Genomic DNA, 15,979 nt, shown 5'->3' on the forward strand with positions numbered 1-15,979 from the left:
CTTTAGACTCCCAGACAGGTGTAGTCTACTTTAGATTACCAGACAGGTGTAGTCTACTTTAGATTACCAGACAGGTGTAGTCTACTTTAGACTCCCAGACAGGTGTAGTTTACTTTAGATTACCAGACAGGTGTAGTCTACTTTAGACTCCCAGACAGGTGTAGTTTACTTTAGACTCCCAGACAGGTGTAGTCTACTTTAGACTCCCAGACAGGTGTAGTCTACTTTAGACTCCCAGACAGGTGTAGTCTACTTTAGATTACCAGACAGGTGTAGTCTACTTTAGACTCCCAGACAGGTGTAGTCTACTTTAGATTACCAGACAGGTGTAGTCTACTTTAGACTCCCAGACAGGTGTAGTCTACTTTAGACTACCAGACAGGTGTAGTCTACTTTAGATTACCAGACAGGTGTAGTCTACTTTAGATTACCAGACAGGTGTAGTCTACTTTAGACTCCCAGACAGGTGTAGTCTACTTTAGACTCCCAGACAGGTGTAGTCTACTTTAGACTCCCAGACAGGTGTAGTCTACTTTAGACTCCCAGACAGGTGTAGTCTACTTTAGATTACCAGACAGGTGTAGTCTACTTTAGACTCCCAGACAGGTGTAGTCTACTTTAGATTACCAGACAGGTGTAGTCTACTTTAGATTACCAGACAGGTGTAGTCTACTTTAGACTCCCAGACAGGTGTAGTTTACTTTAGATTACCAGACAGGTGTAGTCTACTTTAGACTCCCAGACAGGTGTAGTTTACTTTAGATTACCAGACAGGTGTAGTCTACTTTAGATTACCAGACAGGTGTAGTCTACGTTAGATTACCAGACAGATGTAGTCTACTTTAGACTCCCAGACAGGTGTAGTTTACTTTAGATTACCAGACAGGTGTAGTCTACTTTAGACTCCCAGACAGGTGTAGTTTACTTTAGATTACCAGACAGGTGTAGTCTACTTTAGACTCCCAGACAGGTGTAGTCTACTTTAGATTACCAGACAGGTGGTCTACTTTAGACTCCCAGACAGGTGTAGTCTACTTTAGACTCCCAGACAGGTGTAGTTTACTTTAGACTCCCAGACAGGTGTAGTCTACTTTAGACTCCCAGACAGGTGTAGTCTACTTTAGACTCCCAGACAGGTGTAGTCTACTTTAGATTACCAGACAGGTGTAGTCTACTTTAGATTACCAGACAGGTGTAGTCTACTTTAGATTACCAGACAGGTGTAGTCTACTTTAGACTCCCAGACAGGTGTAGTCTACTTTAGATTACCAGACAGGTGTAGTCTACTTTAGATTACCAGACAGGTGTAGTCTACTTTAGACTCCCAGACAGGTGTAGTTTACTTTAGATTACCAGACAGGTGTAGTCTACTTTAGACTCCCAGACAGGTGTAGTCTACTTTAGACTCAAAGACAGGTGTAGTTTACTTTAGACTCCCAGACAGGTGTAGTCTACTTTAGACTCCCAGACAGGTGTAGTCTACTTTAGACTCCCAGACAGGTGTAGTCTACTTTAGACTCCCAGACAGGTGTAGTCTACTTTAGACTCCCAGACAGGTGTAGTTTACTTTAGATTACCAGACAGGTGTAGTCTACTTTAGATTACCAGACAGGTGTAGTCTACTTTAGACTCCCAGACAGGTGTAGTTTACTTTAGATTACCAGACAGGTGTAGTCTACTTTAGACTCCCAGACAGGTGTAGTTTACTTTAGATTACCAGACAGGTGTAGTCTACTTTAGATTACCAGACAGGTGTAGTCTACTTTAGATTACCAGACAGGTGTAGTCTACTTTAGACTCCCAGACAGGTGTAGTTTACTTTAGATTACCAGACAGGTGTAGTCTACTTTAGACTCCCAGACAGGTGTAGTTTACTTTAGATTACCAGACAGGTGTAGTCTACTTTAGATTACCAGACAGGTGTAGTCTACTTTAGATTACCAGACAGGTGTAGTCTACTTTAGTCTCCCAGACAGGTGTAGTTTACTTTAGATTACCAGACAGGTGTAGTCTACTTTAGACTCCCAGACAGGTGTAGTTTACTTTAGACTCCCAGACAGGTGTAGTCTACTTTAGACTCCCAGACAGGTGTAGTCTACTTTAGACTCCCAGACAGGTGTAGTCTACTTTAGACTCCCAGACAGGTGTAGTTTACTTTAGATTACCAGACAGGTGTAGTCTACTTTAGACTCCCAGACAGGTGTAGTCTACTTTAGATTACCAGACAGGTGTAGTCTACTTTAGACTCCCAGACAGGTGTAGTCTACTTTAGACTCCCAGACAGGTGTAGTTTACTTTAGACTCCCAGACAGGTGTAGTCTACTTTAGACTCCCAGACAGGTGTAGTCTACTTTAGACTCCCAGACAGGTGTAGTCTACTTTAGACTCCCAGACAGGTGTAGTCTACTTTAGACTCCCAGACAGGTGTAGTCTACTTTAGATTACCAGACAGGTGTAGTCTACTTTAGATTACCAGACAGGTGTAGTCTACTTTAGACTCCCAGACAGGTGTAGTCTACTTTAGATTACCAGACAGGTGTAGTCTACTTTAGATTACCAGACAGGTGTAGTCTACTTTAGACTCCCAGACAGGTGTAGTTTACTTTAGATTACCAGACAGGTGTAGTCTACTTTAGACTCCCAGACAGGTGTAGTCTACTTTAGACTCCCAGACAGGTGTAGTTTACTTTAGACTCCCAGACAGGTGTAGTCTACTTTAGACTCCCAGACAGGTGTAGTCTACTTTAGACTCCCAGACAGGTGTAGTCTACTTTAGACTCCCAGACAGGTGTAGTCTACTTTAGATTACCAGACAGGTGTAGTCTACTTTAGACTCCCAGACAGGTGTAGTCTACTTTAGATTACCAGACAGGTGTAGTCTACTTTAGACTCCCAGACAGGTGTAGTCTACTTTAGATTACCAGACAGGTGTAGTCTACTTTAGACTACCAGACAGGTGTAGTCTACTTTAGATTACCAGACAGGTGTAGTCTACTTTAGACTCCCAGACAGGTGTAGTCTACTTTAGACTCCCAGACAGGTGTAGTCTACTTTAGACTCCCAGACAGGTGTAGTCTACTTTAGACTCCCAGACAGGTGTAGTCTACTTTAGATTACCAGACAGGTGTAGTCTACTTTAGACTCCCAGACAGGTGTAGTCTACTTTAGATTACCAGACAGGTGTAGTCTACTTTAGATTACCAGACAGGTGTAGTCTACTTTAGACTCCCAGACAGGTGTAGTTTACTTTAGATTACCAGACAGGTGTAGTCTACTTTAGACTCCCAGACAGGTGTAGTTTACTTTAGATTACCAGACAGGTGTAGTCTACTTTAGATTACCAGACAGGTGTAGTCTACTTTAGATTACCAGACAGGTGTAGTCTACTTTAGACTCCCAGACAGGTGTAGTTTACTTTAGATTACCAGACAGGTGTAGTCTACTTTAGACTCCCAGACAGGTGTAGTTTACTTTAGACTCCCAGACAGGTGTAGTCTACTTTAGACTCCCAGCCAGGTGTAGTCTACTTTAGACTCCCAGACAGGTGTAGTCTACTTTAGACTCCCAGACAGGTGTAGTTTACTTTAGATTACCAGACAGGTGTAGTCTACTTTAGACTCCCAGACAGGTGTAGTCTACTTTAGATTACCAGACAGGTGTAGTCTACTTTAGACTCCCAGACAGGTGTAGTCTACTTTAGACTCCCAGACAGGTGTAGTTTACTTTAGACTCCCAGACAGGTGTAGTCTACTTTAGACTCCCAGACAGGTGTAGTCTACTTTAGACTCCCAGACAGGTGTAGTCTACTTTAGATTACCAGACAGGTGTAGTCTACTTTAGATTACCAGACAGGTGTAGTCTACTTTAGATTACCAGACAGGTGTAGTCTACTTTAGACTCCCAGACAGGTGTAGTCTACTTTAGACTACCAGACAGGTGTAGTCTACTTTAGATTACCAGACAGGTGTAGTCTACTTTAGACTCCCAGACAGGTGTAGTTTACTTTAGATTACCAGACAGGTGTAGTCTACTTTAGACTCCCAGACAGGTGTAGTTTACTTTAGACTCCCAGACAGGTGTAGTCTACTTTAGACTCCCAGACAGGTGTAGTCTACTTTAGACTCCCAGACAGGTGTAGTCTACTTTAGACTCCCAGACAGGTGTAGTCTACTTTAGATTACCAGACAGGTGTAGTCTACTTTAGACTCCCAGACAGGTGTAGTCTACTTTAGATTACCAGACAGGTGTAGTCTACTTTAGACTCCCAGACAGGTGTAGTCTACTTTAGACTCCCAGACAGGTGTAGTTTACTTTAGACTCCCAGACAGGTGTAGTCTACTTTAGACTACCAGACAGGTGTAGTCTACTTTAGATTACCAGACAGGTGTAGTCTACTTTAGACTCCCAGACAGGTGTAGTTTACTTTAGATTACCAGACAGGTGTAGTCTACTTTAGACTCCCAGACAGGTGTAGTCTACTTTAGACTCCCAGACAGGTGTAGTTTACTTTAGACTCCCAGACAGGTGTAGTCTACTTTAGACTCCCAGACAGGTGTAGTCTACTTTAGACTCCCAGACAGGTGTAGTCTACTTTAGACTCCCAGACAGGTGTAGTCTACTTTAGATTACCAGACAGGTGTAGTCTACTTTAGACTCCCAGACAGGTGTAGTCTACTTTAGATTACCAGACAGGTGTAGTCTACTTTAGACTCCCAGACAGGTGTAGTCTACTTTAGACTCCCAGACAGGTGTAGTTTACTTTAGACTCCCAGACAGGTGTAGTCTACTTTAGACTCCCAGACAGGTGTAGTCTACTTTAGACTCCCAGACAGGTGTAGTCTACTTTAGACTCCCAGACAGGTGTAGTCTACTTTAGACTCCCAGACAGGTGTAGTCTACTTTAGACTCCCAGACAGGTGTAGTCTACTTTAGATTACCAGACAGGTGTAGTCTACTTTAGACTCCCAGACAGGTGTAGTCTACTTTAGACTCCCAGACAGGTGTAGTCTACTTTAGACTCCCAGACAGGTGTAGTCTACTTTAGATTACCAGACAGGTGTAGTCTACTTTAGATTACCAGACAGGTGTAGTCTACTTTAGACTCCCAGACAGGTGTAGTCTACTTTAGATTACCAGACAGGTGTAGTCTACTTTAGATTACCAGACAGGTGTAGTCTACTTTATACTCCCAGACAGGTGTAGTTTACTTTAGACTCCCAGACAGGTGTAGTCTACTTTAGACTCCCAGACAGGTGTAGTCTACTTTAGACTCCCAGACAGGTGTAGTCTACTTTAGACTCCCAGACAGGTGTAGTCTACTTTAGACTCCCAGACAGGTGTAGTCTACTTTAGATTACCAGACAGGTGTAGTCTACTTTAGATTACCAGACAGGTGTAGTCTACTTTATACTCCCAGACAGGTGTAGTCTACTTTAGACTCCCAGACAGGTGTAGTCTACTTTAGACTCCCAGACAGGTGTAGTCTACTTTAGACTCCCAGACAGGTGTAGTCTACTTTAGATTACCAGACAGGTGTAGTCTACTTTAGATTACCAGACAGGTGTAGTCTACTTTAGATTACCAGACAGGTGTAGTCTACTTTAGATTACCAGACAGGTGTAGTCTACTTTAGACTCCCAGACAGGTGTAGTCTACTTTAGATTACCAGACAGGTGTAGTCTACTTTATACTCCCAGACAGGTGTAGTTTACTTTAGACTCCCAGACAGGTGTAGTCTACTTTAGACTCCCAGACAGGTGTAGTCTACTTTAGACTCCCAGACAGGTGTAGTCTACTTTAGACTCCCAGACAGGTGTAGTCTACTTTAGACTCCCAGACAGGTGTAGTCTACTTTAGATTACCAGACAGGTGTAGTCTACTTTAGACTCCCAGACAGGTGTAGTCTACTTTAGATAGTGATAGAGGAGAGACCCAGCCTCACACACAATAATGCCTGAGAGTGTCATCTTCACAACACTTTATGAACTTTATTGAAAAATACTAAATGAAGAGTGACATTTTCCATGCTATATCTTGACGACCTTCAGATTGGGATCGACCGTTTGGCACAGCAGAGATTGTGACGACACTGATTAGATTCAGAACAAACAGCAATGACCAATGTTTGAATGAAACAACAGTTGACACCAAATACCATAACAAACGCATTATCCAGACCAACGTCAGATGTCACCACAGAACAATAACAAACCAGAGTATAACGTTGTGGAACTTTCAGATAGAAATGTACTTTGTAGAACAAACATGCCTCTTGAACATCTAGAAAAAGGAATCATCTTTATAGATTTCTATCTGCAAAGTTCCACAATATTTTGCCTATTGAACATGACCCTGACTGCATAACAGGGCTCGGGGTGAAGTTTCCCCTAGGTACAGACCACGCCCATCATTTAACCCTACCCCTTTCCAGATCATTACACCCCACCTCTACCATTAAACCCCACCCCCATCGCTAGGCCATTCCTTCGTCCTGGTCCATCATGGCTGTCCTGCTGGAGAAGACGTCAGCCAGCATGTGTTTGGGGATCTCTGACCCCCGCACCTTCAGGGTATAGCAGGCATCCTCCACCTTGGACAGACTCTGTCTCAGCGTGTGGAGCTTCTTACTGACCTGGGATAGATCAATTCATTAAATTAGCCAATCAATCAATCACAAAATGTACTGCCTCAGCCACCCACACACAGTGAGCAGCTTCTCACTGACCTCATAAGGACCAGTGTTACCGATGTAGGAGAACCCATCGTGGATCTGACGCAGGAACATGGACACCTGGGATAGAGCAATCAGATGGATTTATAAAGCACTTTCTACATGAGGAGTTGTCACGGTGTTTTACAGTGACAACAATATCTAGATCCAGTCTGTCTGTCAGTCAGCCTTTTTACATCAGTAGTTGTCTGTGTTTTTACATCAGTAGTTGTCTGTGTTTTTACATCAGTAGTTGTCTGTGTTTTTACATCCGTAGTTGTCTGTGTTTTTACATCAGTAGTTGTCTGTGTTTTTACAGTGACGAGGCTTACAAAAGTCTGGTAACTTTACCAAAATTCCCAGAAATCCTTCTTGGATTATTCCTGGATTTCCTGCTTATTCCCTCCTGAGTCTGGGAATACTCTAACAGAAATTTCTGAAAATAAAATAAAAATTGCAACCCTAACACAGATACAGGAATATGCTGACCTGGAAGGGTGTGTCCATGTCCCCGTTCCCCACGCTACTGATACACATCCTCATCAGCTCACCTGTCAGGTCGGCCACGCCCAACAGGTAGTCTGTAGGGGTCACCTGAAAGGTCAGCACTTGGGGGGTTCCCATTGGCTGCTGGCCCTCTGGGGTGTCCTATAGGTCAGAGGTGAGTCACGGTTAGTTAGTGACTATACTTTCACATTATCATTATTCTGTCAGTAGTACCACGCAGTCTGTCGTCCCTGAGGAACACTATGATACACTGACTGACAGTAGAGAGGAAAGAGCAAGCAGATCATCTTGATATTGACAAACTTGGCTAAATACACAATAACTTGGCTAAATACACAATAATTTGGCTATATACACAATAACTTGGCTAAATACACAATAACTTGGCTATATACACAATAACTTGGCTAAATACACAATAACTTGGCTAAATACACAATAACTTGGCTAAATACACAATAACTTGGCTATATACACAATAACTTGGCTAAATACACAATAACTTGGCTAAATACACAATAACTTGGCTATATACACAATAACTTGGCTATATACACAATAACTTGGCTAAATACACAATAACTTGGCTAAAACAATAACTTGGCTATATACACAATAACTTGGCTAAATACACAATAACTTGGCTAAATACACAATAACTTGGCTAAATACACAATAACTTGGCTATATACACAATAACTTGGCTAAATACACAATAACTTGGCTATATACACAATAACTTGGCTAAATACACAATAACTTGGCTAAATACACAATAACTTGGCTAAATACACAATAACTTGGGCTATATACACAATAACTTGGCTATATACACAATAACTTGGCTATATACACAATAACTTGGCTAAATATACAATAACTTGGCTATATACACAATAACTTGGCTAAATACACAATAACTTGGCTAAATACACAATAACTTGGCTATACACAATAACTTGGCTAAATACACAATAACTTGGCTAAATACACAATAACTTGGCTATATACACAATAACTTGGCTAAATACACAATAACTTGGCTATATACACAATAACTTGGCTATATACACAATAACTTGGCTATATACACAATAACTTGGCTAAATACACAATAACTTGGCTATACACACAATAACTTGGCTATACACAATAACTTGGCTATATACACAATAACTTGGCTAAATACACAATAACTTGGCTATATACACAATAACTTGGCTAAATACACAATAACTTGGCTATACACAATAACTTGGCTAAATACACAATAACTTGGCTAAATACACAATAACTTGGCTAAATACACTAACTTGGCACATCACACCAGTCATCCAACAACTACATCATACCAGTCATCCAACAACTACATCACACCAGTCACCCAACAACTACATCACACCAGTCACCCAACAACTACATCACACCAGTCATCCAACAACTACACCACACCAGTCATCTAACAACTACACCACACCAGTCATCTAACAACTACACCACACCAGTCATCCAACAACTACACCACACCAGTCATCTAACAACTACATCACACCAGTCATCCAACAACTACACCACACCAGTCAACTAACAACTACATCATACCAGTCATCCAACAACTACATCATACCAGTCATCCAACAACTACATCATACCAGTCATCCAACAACTACATCACACCAGTCATCCAACAACTACATCACACCAGTCACCCAACAACTACATCACACCAGTCACCCAACAACTACATCACACCAGTCACCCAACAACTACATCACACCAGTCATCCAACAACTACATCACACCAGTCATCCAACAACTACATCACACCAGTCATCCAACAACTACACCACACCAGTCAACTAACAACTACATCATACCAGTCATCCAACAACTACATCATACCAGTCATCCAACAACTACATCATACCAGTCATCTAACAACTACATCACACCAGTCATCCAACAACTACACCACACCAGTCAACTAACAACTACATCATACCAGTCATCCAACAACTACATCATACCAGTCATCCAACAACTACATCATACCAGTCATCCAACAACTACATCATACCAGTCATCCAACAACTACATCATACCAGTCATCCAACAACTACATCACACCAGTCATCCAACAACTACATCACACCAGTCATCCAATAACTACATCACACCAGTCATCTAACAACTACACCACACCAGTCATCCACCAACTACATCATACCAGTCATCCACCAACTACATCACACCAGTCATCCACCAACTACATCACACCAGTCATCCAACAACTACATCATACCAGTCATCCAATAACTACATCACACCAGTCATCTAACAACTACACCACACCAGTCATCCAACAACGACACCACACCAGTCATCCAACAACGACACCACACCAGTCATCCAACAACGACACCACACCAGTCATCCAACAACTACACCACACCAGTCATCCAACAACGACACCACACCAGTCATCCAACAACGACACCACACCAGTCATCCAACAGACTCCCATCCAGAGTGACACACAGAAGCATCCAGGGTCAATGCCCTGCTCAAGGGCATGTTTACCGATCTACCACCAGGCCAAAAAACGTGAACCCGAACCCTCCAAGATCCCCCCCACAGTTCCCCAATAGCTGTCCCTCAACCTTTCGAGACCCCTTCCACAGTCCCCCTCCCCCAAGAAGAAAAACAAAAAATACAATCAATTCCACTCCCCACCCCACAATGCACCAACAACCAAGAGAATAATAAACTAAAGAGACAAAAGAAAGACAGAAGAAAAGAGCAAACAACAATGCAAAAAAAATAGAAAATATAAAAAATATATTTAAAACAGGACAAAAAAAGGACAACAAAAATCATAACAGAAATGCCAACTGTATATGTTTGTGTGCATGTCTGGCACGATTACATGTATGTGTGTGTTCTTGTATGTGTTTATTTGAATGAGAGTTTTATTTCACCTTTATTTAACCAGGTGGCTAGTTGAGAACAAGTTCCCATTTACAATTGCGACCTGGCCAAGATAAAGCAAAGCATTGTGACAAAAACAACGACACAGAGTTACACATAAACAAACGTACAGTCAATAACACAATAGAAAAATCTATATACAGTGTGTGCAAATGTAGAAGAGTAGGGAGGTAGGCAATAAACAGGAGGCAAAATAATTACAATTTAGCATTAACACTGGAGTGATAGATGTGTAGATGATGATGTGCAAGTAGAGATACTGGGGTGCAAAGAGCAAGACGATAAATAACAATATGGGGATGAGGTAGTTGGGTGGGCTATTTACAGATGGGCTGTGTCCAGGTACAGTGTGAGCTGCTCTGACAGCTGGTGCTTAAAGTTAAAGAGGGAGATATAAGACACCAGCTTCAGTGATTTTTGCAATTCGTTCCAGTCATTGGCAGCAGAGAACTGGAAGGAAAGGCGGCAAAAGGAGGAGTTGGCTTTGGGGATGACCAGTAAAATATACCTGCTGGAGAGAGTGCTACGGGTCTGGTGCTGCTATGGTGACCAGTGAGCTGAGATAAGGCGGGGCTTTACCTAGCAGAGATTTGTAGATGACCTGGAGCCAGTGGGTTTGGCGACGAGTATGAAGCGAGGGCCAGCCAACGAGAGCATACAGGTCGCAGTGGTGGGTAGTATATGGGGCTTGGTGACGAAACAGCGATAGACTGCATCCAATTTGTTGAGTAGAGTGTTGGAGGCTATTTTGTAAATGACATCGCCGAAGTCGAGGATCGGTAGGATGGTCAGTTTTACGAGGGTATGTTTGGCAGCATGAGTGAAGGATGCTTTGTTGCAAAATAGGAAGCCAATTCTAGATTTAATTTTGGATTGGAGATGTTTGATATGGGTCTGGAAGGAGAGTTTACAGTCTAACCAGACACCCAGTTATTTGTAGTTGTCCACGTATTCTAAGTCAGAACCGTCCAGAGTAGTGATGTTGGACAGACGAGCAGGTGCGGGCAGTGATCGGTTGAAGAGCACTACCCCAGAGGGTAGTGAGGTCTGCACAACGCATCACCGGGGGCAAACTACCTGCCCTCCAGGACACCTACACCACCCGATGTCACAGGAAGGCCATAAAGATCATCAAGGACAACAACCACCCGAGCCACTGCCTGTTCACCCCGCTATCATCCAGAAGGCGAGGTCAGTACAGGTGCATCAAAGCTGGGACCGAGAGACTGAAAAACAGCTTCTATCTCAAGGCCATCAGACTGTTAAACAGCCACCACTAACATTGAGTGGCTGCTGCCAACACACTGACTCAACTCCAGCCACTTTAATAATGGACATTGATGGGAATTGATGTAAAATATATCACTAGCCACTTTAAACAATGCTACTTAATATAATGTTTACATACCCTACATTATTTATCTCATATGTATACGTATATTGTACTCTATATCATCTACTGCATCTTTATGTAATACATGTATCACTAGCCACTTTAAACTATGCCACTTTGTTTACATACTCATCTCATATGTATATACTGTACTCGATACCATCTACTGTATGCTGCTCTGTACCATCACTCATTCATATATCTTTATGTACATATTCTTTATCCCTTTACACTTGTGTGTATAAGGTAGTAGTTTTGGAATTGTTTACTCATTGGTTATTACTGCATTGTCGGAACTAGAAGCACAAGCATTTCGCTACACTCGCATTAACATCTGCTAACCATGTGTATGTGACCAATAAAATAAAATTTTATTTGATTTATTTAGTTTTACTTGCATTTTAGAGCAGTTGGAGGCCACGGAAGAAGAGTTGTATGGCATTGAAGCTCGTCTGGAGGTTAGTCAACACAGTGTCCAACGAAGGGCCAGAAGTATACAGAATGGTGTCGTCTGCGTAGAGGTTGATCAGAGAATCACCAGCAGCAAGAGCAACATCATTGATATATACAGAGAAAAGAGTCGGCCCGAGAACTGAACCCTGTGGCACCCCCATAGAAACTGCCAGAGGTCCGGACAACAGGCCCTCTGATTTGATACACTGAACTCTGTCTGAGAAGTAGTTGGTGAACCAAGCGATGCAGTCATTTGAGAAACCAAGGCTGTTGAGTCTGCCAATAACTTCACATTGTCCATAAGCTAGAGTTCATTTGCACACAATAAATCATACAATGATGGAAAGACCTGTGTGTTGTCCTTGATATTAATGGAGACAATGAAGTGCTCCAACTTCTTAATCATAGCCCCAATTGTGTCCCGCACATTGAATATAGTTGTGGAGAGTCCCTGTAATCCTAGAATCAGATCATTCAGGTGATAAAAAACATCACCCAGATAGGCCAGTCGTGTGATGTTCTAGAACAGTGATAACTAGAATGTGTTGTACATCAGTGATGGTGGTGTTCTAGAACAGTGATAACTAGAATGTGTTCTAGAACAGTGATAACTAGAATGTGTTGTACATCAGTGATGGTGGTGTTCTAGAACAGTGATAACTAGAATGTGGCCAGTCGTGTGAGAAACTCGTCATCATGCAAGCGGTCAGACAAGTGAACATTATGGTCAGTATAGAGAACTTTAAGCTCGTCTCTCAATTCAATAAAACGTGTCAATATTTTGCCCCTTGATAACCAGCGCTCTTCTGTATGTTGTAAAAGCGTTACATGGTCACTGCCCATATCATTGCATAATGCAGAAAATACACAAGAGTTCAGGGGCCTTACTGAAACAAAGTTAACCATTTTCACTGGTGTCCAAAACATCTTTCAAGCTGTCAGGCATTCCTTTGGCAGCAAGAGCCTCTCAGTGGATGCTGCAGTGACCCAAGAGCCTCTCAGTGGATGCTGCAGTGTACCCAAGAGCCTCTAGGGGGATGCTACAGTGTACCCAAAAGCCTCTAGGGGGATGCTACAGTGTACCCAAGAGCCTCTAGGTGGATGCTGCAGTGTACCCAAGAGCCTCTAGGTGGATGCTACAGTGTACCCAAGAGCCTCTCGGTGGATGCTGCAGTGTACCCAAGAGCCTCTAGGTGGATGCTGCAGTGTACCCAAGAGCCTCTAGGTGGATGCTGCAGTGTACCCAAGAGCCTCTCGGTGGATGCTGCCGTGTACCCAAGAGCCTCTAGGTGGATGCTGCAGTGTACCCAAGAGCCTCTCGGTGGATGCTGCCGTGTACCCAAGAGCCTCTAGCTGGATGCTGCAGTGTACCCAAGAGCCTCTAGGGGGATGCTGCAGTGTACCCAAGAGCCTCTAGCTCAGGGGTGTCAAAGTCAAATGGACGGAGGGCCAAATAAAAAAATCAGCTACAAGACGAGGGCCGGACTGTTCGAATGTTCATTGAAAAATGTTTAAATGACGCATATAGTCTAGTGAACCTAATTGAACCTACTGAAAACCTAACAAATATATTACAATATGATCAGATAAATAAAGCAATATTTTCTTATGGCTCTGTCAGTAATCTTTAATTTTCAACAGACACAAAAGACAAATTTCCTTTATATAAATATCCCCATAACATGAACATTAAATGAAAGAAACCGGTATTCAAGGCACCATCAGTAGACTATATTTTCTATTTTAGCAAAAGTGGGCTAAATTTACTTCAAAGAAAAAACAATAATAGCAATTTTCTATCATCCACTCAACTGAAATATTTTTAAAATATAATTGGATTGAAATACAAAAAAATAAAGTGCAAACATCTATTAATCAAAAACAACACTTTGTTTAAGGAGAAGTAACATGCAGTGAAAACAAATATTAAATTTTAACTTTTAAACTTGAACTGAGTAAAAACTCTAAATATGTGATTGCACAGTAATGTTCACTTGTTTGAGGTTGAGGGTGATACTTGGTGGTGTCCCATCTTTTCCACAAGTTCATCAATGTTCGGGGTAAGGCTCTGAGCTGAAGAAATCCTCAGAATTGAGTGGAGGTGTTCAGCAGTAAGTCGACTTCTGTGTGATGTTTTGTTCAGGTTCATCAAAGAAAACAGTTGTTCACACAGGTATGTGCTGCCAAACATAGACAACGTTTGAGCAGCCTGGATGCGCAGCTGGGGCATTGTGCCGGGAGGAACGGGCGAACTCCGCAGCACCCACTGCCGCATATTTTGCCCTCAGTGCATCATTGCATTGGAGGTCAATCAACTCCATTTGGAGGTTTGGTGGTGAGCTTTCCACGTCAACAGCAAATGGGTTACCGAGCAGTTCCAACCTGCTTTTTGTGCTTCAAAGTCAGCAAATCGGCGTCGAAAGTCAGCGGCAAGCATACCTATTTTATCAGCCAACTGTGTGCTCGGGAACGCACTGGTAGAGAGCTCTCTTTCATGGTCTGGCAGCTGGGAAAGTGGCTCAAATTTTCTTTCCGCATCTGCGTCTCCCACAGAGTCAGTTTGGTTTTAAATGCCTTCACTGTACTGTACATATCAGAGATGACACGATCCCGACCCTGCAGCTGCAAGTTTATTGCATTCAGATGACTCGTAATGTCACACAGAAAAGCCATTTCACACAGAAACATTTCGTCTCGGAGTTGTGTTGTGTCTTTCCCTTTGCTGTCCAAGAACAGACAAATCTCCTCACGAAGCTCGAAACATCTTTGAAGCACCTTTCCCTGGCTTAGCCATCGCACCTCTGTGTGATAAGGCAAATCACCATGCTCCGTTTCTAACTCCGTCAGAAATGCCTTGAACTGGCGGTGATTCAAACCTTTGGCTCTGATAAAGTTAACTGTGCGCGTGATGATGCTCATTACATGCTCCATTTTCAAGGCTTTACCGCACAACGCTTCCTGGTGTATGATACAATGATAAGCTGTCAGCTCACCTGTCGCGTTTTCCTCTTGCATCTTTTCCCGTATCTTCGCCACCAGTCCGCTCCTGTGTCCACACATCGCAGGTGCTCCGTCGGTTGTCAAACCCACGAGTTTTTCCCAAGGCAGCTCCATCTCATTTACACATCTTGACACCTCTTCATACAAATCATGCCCCGTAGTTGTGCCATGCATAGGACGTAAAGCCAAAAACTCCTCTGTCACGCTTAGGTTGGAGTCCACTCCGCGGATGAAAATTGACAACTGGGCAATGTCAGAAATGTCGGTGCTCTCATCCACAGCCAAGGAATATGCAATAAAATCTTTTCCCTTTTTCACAAGCTGCTCTTTTAGATTGATGGACAACTGGTCTACTCTCTCGGCAATGGTGTTTCTGCTCAGACTCACATTTAAAAAGAGTTGCCTTTTTTCTGGGCAAACTTCGTCACAAACTTTAATCATGCAGTTTTTGATGAAATCCCCCTCCGTAAATGGCCGGGCTGATTTAGCGATCTCTTCTGCCAAAATAAAACTGGCCTTGACAGCAGCCTGGCCTTGTGATTTGGCTTTTTTGAACAGAGCCTGTCGAGATTTGAGGCCTCGTTTTAATTCCTCTGCCTTTTGTAGCCTTTGTTCCATGTCCATATTCTTGTTTTTGTCCGCGTGTTTCGTTTCATAATGTCGTCTCAGATTATACTCTTTCAGTACCGCCACACTTTCTCCACACAGAAGACACACAGGTTTTCCAGCTACCTTCGTGAACATATACTCCGACTCCCACCTTGTTTGAAACCCCCGGTTCTCAGTATCCACCTTCCGTTTTGCCATTTTTGATGGGTATCTGAAAGTTAATTTTACTGTGATGCTGACGACTGCTGTGCCAATAAATATTGAAATGAAGCAGCCTACTGCTCGGTGCGTCACCTTTGCATTGTGGGAAATGTAGTATT

The 15,979-nt window shown here is 42.7% G+C and overlaps 1 protein-coding gene across 1 annotated transcript in view; it reads right to left on the bottom strand.

Annotated features, from left to right (window-relative positions):
- Positions 1 to 5,950: 5,950 nt before the first annotated feature.
- The window catches only part of tsnax (translin-associated factor X), a 34,877-nt gene continuing 24,848 nt past the window's right edge, over positions 5,951 to 15,979 (bottom strand). Inside the window, exons 6-8 of the mRNA XM_065016621.1 lie at positions 7,199 to 7,357; positions 6,725 to 6,790; positions 5,951 to 6,631 (exon numbers count right to left, since the gene is read on the bottom strand). Of these exons, the coding sequence (XP_064872693.1) occupies positions 6,473 to 6,631; positions 6,725 to 6,790; positions 7,199 to 7,357 (384 nt within the window). The 3' untranslated portion in view covers positions 5,951 to 6,472. The remainder of the gene's footprint in view (positions 6,632 to 6,724; positions 6,791 to 7,198; positions 7,358 to 15,979) is intronic.

Source organism: Oncorhynchus nerka, unplaced genomic scaffold (genome assembly GCF_034236695.1).
Source record: "Oncorhynchus nerka isolate Pitt River unplaced genomic scaffold, Oner_Uvic_2.0 unplaced_scaffold_946, whole genome shotgun sequence".
NCBI classification, from domain to species: domain Eukaryota; kingdom Metazoa; phylum Chordata; class Actinopteri; order Salmoniformes; family Salmonidae; genus Oncorhynchus; species Oncorhynchus nerka.